Source organism: Sinocyclocheilus anshuiensis, unplaced genomic scaffold (genome assembly GCF_001515605.1).
Source record: "Sinocyclocheilus anshuiensis isolate Anshui unplaced genomic scaffold, SAMN03320099.WGS_v1.1 scaffold871, whole genome shotgun sequence".
Classification (NCBI taxonomy): domain Eukaryota; kingdom Metazoa; phylum Chordata; class Actinopteri; order Cypriniformes; family Cyprinidae; genus Sinocyclocheilus; species Sinocyclocheilus anshuiensis.
In genome coordinates, this window is record NW_015542392.1 from 503,752 (window position 1) to 512,173 (window position 8,422).

Genomic DNA, 8,422 nt, shown 5'->3' on the forward strand with positions numbered 1-8,422 from the left:
ACTGACTCCAGCTTCAGTCCACTCCTTGTGAAGCTCTCCCAAGTGTTTGAATCGGCTTTGCTTGACAGTATTCTCAAGCTTCCGGTCATCCCTGTTGCTTGTTCACCTTTTCCTACCCAATTTCGTCCTTCCAGTCAACTTTGCATTTAATATGCTTTGATACAGCACTCTGTGAACAGCCACCCCTATCAGTAATGAGCTTCTGTGTCTTACCCTCTTTGTGGAGGGTGCCCATTATTGTGGTTTAAAAGAACAAGTGATACCCAGAATTTATACTGTAGGGATAGTTATTTAATGACACTCAAATGTAAATATTCTAATATTTTGAGATACTGGATTTTTGACTTTCATGAGCTGTAAGCTCTAATCATCAAAATAAAAAAAATAAAAAAAAACTTTTGAAATGTTTTACTTTACATTTAGTGAATCTAGAATATATGAAAGTTTCACTTTTTGAAATAAGTAAAAAAAAAAAGAACTTTTTCACGATATTCTAATTTTTTGAGATGCACCTAAATATTTTAAGTAATGAAAATTTTAATCAAACGTAAATTAATATGCCTATTTAAACCTGTCTCATACGGTCAATATATGAGCAGGTCATTATGTTTGCACTTAATTAAAAAAAAAAACAAAGAGATCAAATGTTTTACAAACTTACATTTTCAAACTTAATCATTAAGGCTTAATCATTGTTTTGTACCTGATAGTGATGATTTGGCCAAAGTCAAGCTCGTAGTTGTTGACCTGGGCGATAAAAATGGCTGCCACAGCCTCATACAGCGCAGTGCCGTCCATGTTGATAGTGGCTCCCACGGGCAGCACGAAGCGAATGATCCGCCGGTCTATGTGATTGTTCTCCAGCAGGCACTTGAAGGTGATAGGCAGAGTGGCAGAACTGCAAATGAAAAAAGATCTCTTGTTACAACTCCCAACAATGTCTCAATTTTACCCAAATATCAAAGGCTACAAGCAAAAAGTCTTAATATAAACTCAAACATTTCTCATCATATCCAAACACTTCCAGATTTCATCTACCACTTGCATGTTTATTTGTTCAATGTGACCCTGGAGCACAAAGCCAGTCTTAAGTCGCTGGGGTATATTTCTAGCAATAGCCAAAAAGTGTTGTGCTGTGGAGCTGTATTTTCAAGAAAAAAAAGTCCACCATTATGCTTTGTGTGTGTGTGTGTGTGTGTGTGTGTGCATTTTTGTCTTTTAAGTGGACGCAGTTTTAACTATAGCCACTGGCAGAGTGAGTTGACAAAAGCATAAAAGTACTGATGAAATTCCTCATGTGGATGAGAGCTTGTGCAATATTTACTTTGTTTTCCTTTTCTCTCTCTATACTGTATTTTCCTGTGTCAGGAACCATGGGATGGGAGAAAACATGTTGTTCGTCAAGTCTTGTAATTTAAATATATTTTTCTATAAAATCTAGCTTGGTTACTTGCACAAAGGCAAGAAAATGAACAGGATGGAAATAGTGAGCTGAAGTTTTTAATATTTATGTTAAAATGTTTGGGGTTAGTACGATTTTTTTTTGTTTATTATTGACTGTTTGATCAAAAGTAACAGTAACTTTACCAAATTCTAATTTTTTATTTTTTATTGACATTTTTTTATTTAAAATAAATACTGTTCTTTTGAACTTTGTATTCATCAAAGAATCCTGAACAAAATTGTATCACAATTTCCACCAAAATATGAAGCAGCACAACTGTTTTCAACACTGATAAAAATCAGTTTCTTGAGCAGCAAATCAGCATATTAGAATGATTTCTGAAGAATCATGTGACACTGAAGACTGGAGTAATGATACTGAAAATTCAGCTTTGATCACAGGAATACATTACATTTTACAATATATTCTTTACTTTTCTTTACGTTACTTTAAATTATACTAATATTTCACAATTTTACTGTTTTTACTATATTTTTTGGATGTGTGTGTGTGTGTGTGTGTAACTTCTAAAATGTTGATATCAATTAAACCAGGAAATAAAACAAAACACCAGGAAATCCATCAAATTTGTTACCACCAAAAATGGATGTCACTTCTTGGAGGATGATGTCATAGAGGAACTGGCTTTTACTAACAGGATGGATATGAAATTGTAATATGTTTCAGCTGGTGTTTGCGTGTGTTGTACCTGGAGGACGTGGCCAGGGAGATGAGCAGGGCCTGCAGGATCCCTCGGATGTAGACGATGGGGCTCTTCTTGGTGATGAAGAAGTACATGCTGGGCAGGATGAAGAGGCCGTGCAGAATGAGGCCCATCACCACAGTTATGGCGTAAAAGCCCAGCTTCTTCCCCATCGCAGACGGGTCACTCATCTCCAGGATCTTACCGGCCACCAGAAACACGATGCCAAACGGGAAGTACCTGCACAGTGAACTATCTGTAAGTATATTCACAAAATGTCCTCTCGTTCTTTATTACTTAACCCTTAAAGCATACCGGATCATTATTGATGCAAATTTCTGCGGCCTAAATGATCAACGTGATCAAACCGTTGCTGAAAAACCTGTTGCACACAATCTACTACATGCCTTCTGTCTTCTGATTGATAGTTTATGCGTTCTTTTTAGCAAGCAAAAGGCCTTTTAGTATAATTCTACAAACGTCTACCTTCAGCTTATGCTTCACGTGTCTTTTTGCCGTAAGATCTTTACTGATTTTTATAAAGCAAATGTAAGAGTAACTTTTATATTGTTAGTAATATTTCAAGTCAAACACTTGCTGAAGCAACTTAGGTTTACTTGATTATCCAGACATCATATTTTAGAAAAATCAGTGAATATCAAATATGATAATCATCATTGTATTGCATTGCATTATATGTTTAGATCATAAAGCTAAGCATTTGAATATCATATTACTAAGATATATTATTGGCAGATGTAGAGAGATGACTGGTATTTACAGTATATCATTTTATGTAAATATCTGCTATAATGTTATAAAGATCTCGTTGATTTACAATACAAGCTATCATCTTACTTTTTGGCCGTATAAATATTAGCATCTGCTCCAAGTTGCATATTTTTGCTCAGTTTTGACCTGTGAATAAATGCTTTTTTTATCTGAATCTGAGCTCCATATTCTCAATATATCATACTATGTGAGTTGTAAAAGTCTGAAGTATTTTTTAAATATATTTTTTAAATGTTTTGTTTGGTTAAATATAAAAAATAAAAATAAAAAAAATATATATAATTTGTTTAATTAAATTACATTTATTACATTTTTCAAGCTTTAGATTGTTAAGTAGATAATGTTTTATCGTTCATTTATTTTTTTTTAAATGAGCTAAATTGATAAATTATTTATTTTTATTATACAATTTAAATGAATTGTTTTTACAATAAAATAAATCATTTTAAATATAGTCTTACCAGATGACAATAGCGACGATTTTCAGCACTGCTTCATTGAGACTTTGGCAGAAGTTCACCAGAGCGCTGCCGTTAGGACCCATCCTGCCCAACATTATGCCTGTGCAAAATTAAGCAGCGATATGCAAATATGAAATATGATATGAAAACATTTACACATTTATCATCCAATTCATCTGTTGTCTCTGTGCCAGCGTTCTCACCCATGGTGGCAGAGAAAATGACGATCCCCAGGACGTTCATGCCCTCGCTGGTGCCAGGAAGCGTCCGCATTACCACGTCAGGAGGTGGCGTCAGATCCAGCTGGAAGTTCTGGATGTCCGTCCCATTATCGTCCTGAATCCCGTAGATGAGAGCGTGCCGAGTGGTGGTTTCTGTCAGACTGGTGGCCACTGTCATCTTCGGAGTCTTCATTATGGGCACACTGTTGGTACGATACTACAGAGAAGAAACATAAAATGAATCTTGAATGAATGAAAATTTGCTGAAATTGCACTCACCCTCTGGCCATCCAAGATGTAGATGAGTTTGTTTCTTCATCAGGTTTGGAGAAATGTAGCGTTGCATCACTTGCTCACCAGTGGATCCTCTGCAGTGAATGGGTGCCGTCAGAATGAGAGTCCAAACAGCTGATAAAAACATCACAATAATCCACAAGTAATCCTCACCACTCCAGTCCATCAGTTAATGGCTTGAGAAGTGAAAATCTATGTGTTTGTAAGAAACAAATCTTTCATTAAGACTGTTTAACCTTAAAATGTTGCTTCCGGCTAAAATACGAGTCCTCTGTCCATAATATTGCTTTCTGCAGTGAAAAAGTAATCTTGTCTGAATTGGGAGAGAAATCTGCACAGATCAAGCATCGTTTACAAGCTAAAACAGTTTTAAACAAATATGTGGGTGGATTTTGATGTGAAAGGACAACAGAGGATGGACTTTCCCAATGGAGGAAGCATTATTATGGATTATGGATTATGGACTCATATTTTAGTCAGAAGCAACGGTTTGAATTTGAAAAAAGAAAAAAAAAATCTTGATGGATTTGTTTCTTACAAACATGCAGCTTTTCTCTTTACAAGTCATTAACTGATGGACTGGAGTAGTGTGGATTATTGTGATGTTTTTATCAGCTGTCATTCTGACGGCACCCATTCACTGCAGAGGATCCATTGATTTCTCCAAATCTGGTGAAGAAACAAAACTCATCTGCATAATTCACGGCTATCTGTGGATTCTTACCTGTTGAAATGTGGCTTGAACGAGGTTGGCTGGAAACATGTTTCTGTTTGGAGACATAAAATACATCACAGTTATACACGTGCATAGAGTAGCATTGAACTGCACTGAATACTTTCAATAGGACTTTCCTTGAAAACATATATTGTACACAACTTATATTAACCTTCATACAACTGTCCTTGCCAGTTCCTTGGTGTGTGTAAATATATAAAAAAAATCCTTTTACATTTTGTCATGAGGACAGAAAACAACCATGTAAAAAAAATAATAATAATAGAAGGCCAACAAATGCATAATGAAAAATAAATTTTCTGCTATTGAAGGATGTTGACACTTTCAAAGATGGACAAAAAAGAAAATTATTCATGATTCATTATGGGGTGAATTCAATCTTGTGCCAGTTTTGTGAGGTTCTTCAGTGCAAAAAAATGCATCCTATTCACAAATAATCATGTATTCTTGAAACCAATTATGTATTGGTTTGTATGGAATAATGTTGGTACATCTTTATATCAAATATTTAATAAATAAACATATTTAATTTGATTTAATATTAAATATTTATATATAAAATACATAATATCAAATATTGATTTACTTGTTTTTAATTTTTAAGCATTTTCATCACAAAACTGAAATAAAAAATTTGTATCTATTTTTGAGGGGTTTTTGAGGATTGAAGTTATTGAAGTATTGAAGTTGAAGTAATTCTTTCTGATCTATTTCAGATCTTCAATATATGGACCCCAGAAGCAAGTGTTGATCCTAACGGCAACATATGCAGTGAGTACAAACAAAGACTCTTTTAATAATACACTACAAACTTTTCCAAAGCCATGAGTCTGGGATTCCTGTCGAAGCACATATGCTTTTTTTTTTTTTCTCTAAAGAAAGAAGATGTGCGATTAGTATCTGAAGGTGTTAAAGGAAGAAACTACAACACATACATTTTGTACTTTTTGTACATACTAGATATGCAATGTTTACAGATTCTTAGATTTCATATTTTTTTATTTGATTTGTTTTTGTAATAAATGAGATTAAAAATTGAATGTTTAATACCATTAAATTTAACATAGCTATTACACTGATTTTTGATTTAAAAATATCCAGAAGTCATAAGAACCTCTATAAAAACACACACAAAGCAGTAAATGTGTATATGTGTATACTTCAGATACAAATACCTGTGAAAACTAATGAGACTAGCTTGGATTGGTAGTATAGTCATATTGTGCTGTATGAACAAATGAGATTCATTCATTAGCATCCAAACACATTCTGTGCATGCGAGAGCCGCTGGAGCAGGACCAGATGTTCTGCATGATCCCACTATTCAATGTGATGCAAATGTGCTGTTAGTTTGGGTCTACGTAAATAATGGTTTATTTACGTGGTCTTTTCACACTGAGGCATAAAGCTCTGTATTGTTGCAGGTAAATAGCCGAACCCATTGAGTTTTCCTCTTATGCTTTAATGGAATTTAAATTAAATGTTCATAACCGACTCTCAGTTCCACAGTCCAAGACTCTCAGTTTACTGCACGTTTGAAAATAGATGCTACTTACACACTGTAAAAAAAAAATTGTTTCATCTTAAAATAATTTGTTACCCCGCTGACTAAATTTTTTAAAGTTTAGTCAACTAAAATATCCAAGTTGTCACTTAACATTAAGTAACATAAAAGGTAAAGTTGAATAAACTAAAAATGTTTAGTCAGCGAGGTAGCAAATTATTTTAAGTTAAACAAATTTTTTTTTTACAGTGAAATAGCGCACAGAAATGGATTTCAAATTTTTTTTAAATGGAAAATAGGTGTGTGAATGCATTTTGCATCTGTTTGTTTAACAATTTTTTTGTTTTTTTTCGTGATGTAAGCTCTTACTTCTCAATGTAAAAATAGCTTTGTTTGTGCATGCATTTTGCATCAGTTTATGTTCATTCATTCTGTCCATTAAGGAGTTTTTATACCTGTGCATGCAGGTTTTTAGTTCTTTGTTTTGCTTTTTCAGTGCAACAATATAAAGACCAACATGCGCATGTTAGATGTGTACTTGACACTTTCATTTTCATGCTTCTTTAGCAATTAAAATGAGTAAGTAGTGTTTTTGGCTGGTATATGTACCAATACACTAAATTATCAATACTCAGAATCATTGAGTTCACAAATAATTTCGACATTCATATGTCTTAGATGGGTGAAATTTCCTTTCCTTTCCTTTCCTTTCCTTTCCTTTCCTTTCCTTTCCTTCTTTTTCCTTTCCTTTCCCTCCCTTCCCTTCCTTCCCTTCCCTTTCCTTTCTGTTCCTTTCCTGTCCTATTCTTTCCGTTCCTTTCCTATCCTTTCCTTTCCTATCCTATCCTTTCCTTTCCTTCTTTTCCTTTCCCTTGCCTTCCCTTCCCTTCCTTTCCTTTCCTTTCATTCTTTTTCCTTCCCTTCCCTATCCTTTCCTATCCTTTCCTTTCCTCTCCTTCTTTTTCCTTCCCTTCCCTATCCTTTCCTTTCCTTTCCTTTCCTATCCTATCATTTCCTTTCCTTTCCTTTCCTTTCCTTCTTTTCCCTTCCCTTCCTTTCCTTTCCCTTCCTTTCCTTTCCTTTCCTTTCTTTCTTTTTCCTTTCCTTTCCTTTCCTATCCTTTCCTTTCCTAACCTATCCTATCCTTTCCTTTCCTTTCCTATCCTTTCCTTTCGTTTCCTTCTTTTCCCTTCCGTTCCCTTCCTTTCCTTTCCTTCCTTTCCTTCTTTTTCCTTTCCTTTCCTATCCTATCCTTTCCTATCCTATCCTTTCCTTTCCTTTCCTTTCCTTTCCTTTCCTTTCCTTTCCTACTTTTTCCTTCCCTTCCCTTCCTTTCCTTTCCTTCTTTTTCCTTCCCTTCCCTATCCTTTCCTTTCCTTTCCTTCTTTTCCTTCCCTTCCCTTCCCTATACTTTCATTTCCTTTCCTTTCCTATCCTATCCTATCCTTTCCTTTCCTTTCCTTTCCTTCTTTTCCTTTCCCTTCCTTCTTCTCTCGTCCTTTCCCTTCCTTTCCTTTCCTTCCTTTCCTTCTTTTTCATTTCCTTTCCTTTCCTTTCCTTTCCTTCTTTTCCCTTCCTTTCCTTTCCTTCCTTTCCTATTCTATCCTATCCTATCCTATCCTATCCTATCCTATCCTATCCTATCCTATCCTATCCTATCCTATCCTATCCTATCCTATCCTTTCCTTTCCTTTCCTTCTTTTTCCTTTCCTTTCCTATCCTTTCATTTCATTTCCTATCCTATCCTTTCCTATACTTTCCTTTTCTTCTTTTCCTTTCCCTTCCCTTCCCTTGCTTTCCTTTCCTTTCCTTTCCTTTCCTTCCTTTCCTATTCTATCCTATCCTATCCTATCCTTTCCTTTCCTTTCCTTCTTTTCCCTTCCCTTCCTTTCCTTTCCTTTCCTTTCCTTTCCTTTCCTTTCCTTTCCTTCCTTTCCTATCCTATCTTATCCTATCCTATCCTATCCTATCCTATCCTTTCCTTTCCTATACTTTCCTTTTTTCCGTTCCCTTCCCTTGCCTTCCCTTCCTTTCCTTTCCTTTCCTTTCCTTCCCTTCTTTTTCCTTCCCTTCTCTTCCCTTCCCTATCCTTTCCTTTCCTTTCCTTCTTTTTCATTTCCTTTCCTATCCTTTCATTTCATTTCCTATCCTATCCTTTCCTATCCTATCCTATCCTTTCCTTTCCTTTCATTTCCTTTCCTTTCCTTTCCTTCTTTTCCCTTCCTATCCTATCCTATCCTATCCTATCCTATCCTATCCTATCCTAT

The 8,422-nt window shown here is 35.2% G+C and overlaps 1 protein-coding gene across 1 annotated transcript in view; it reads right to left on the bottom strand.

Moving 5' to 3' along the window:
* Positions 1-8,422, bottom strand: part of LOC107692806 (excitatory amino acid transporter 5-like) — a 62,736-nt gene that overhangs the window by 9,823 nt on the left and 44,491 nt on the right. The window contains exons 4-8 of the mRNA XM_016492008.1: positions 4,640-4,682; positions 3,604-3,838; positions 3,401-3,500; positions 2,154-2,387; positions 704-898 (exon numbers count right to left, since the gene is read on the bottom strand). Of these exons, the coding sequence (XP_016347494.1) occupies positions 704-898; positions 2,154-2,387; positions 3,401-3,500; positions 3,604-3,838; positions 4,640-4,682 (807 nt within the window). The remainder of the gene's footprint in view (positions 1-703; positions 899-2,153; positions 2,388-3,400; positions 3,501-3,603; positions 3,839-4,639; positions 4,683-8,422) is intronic.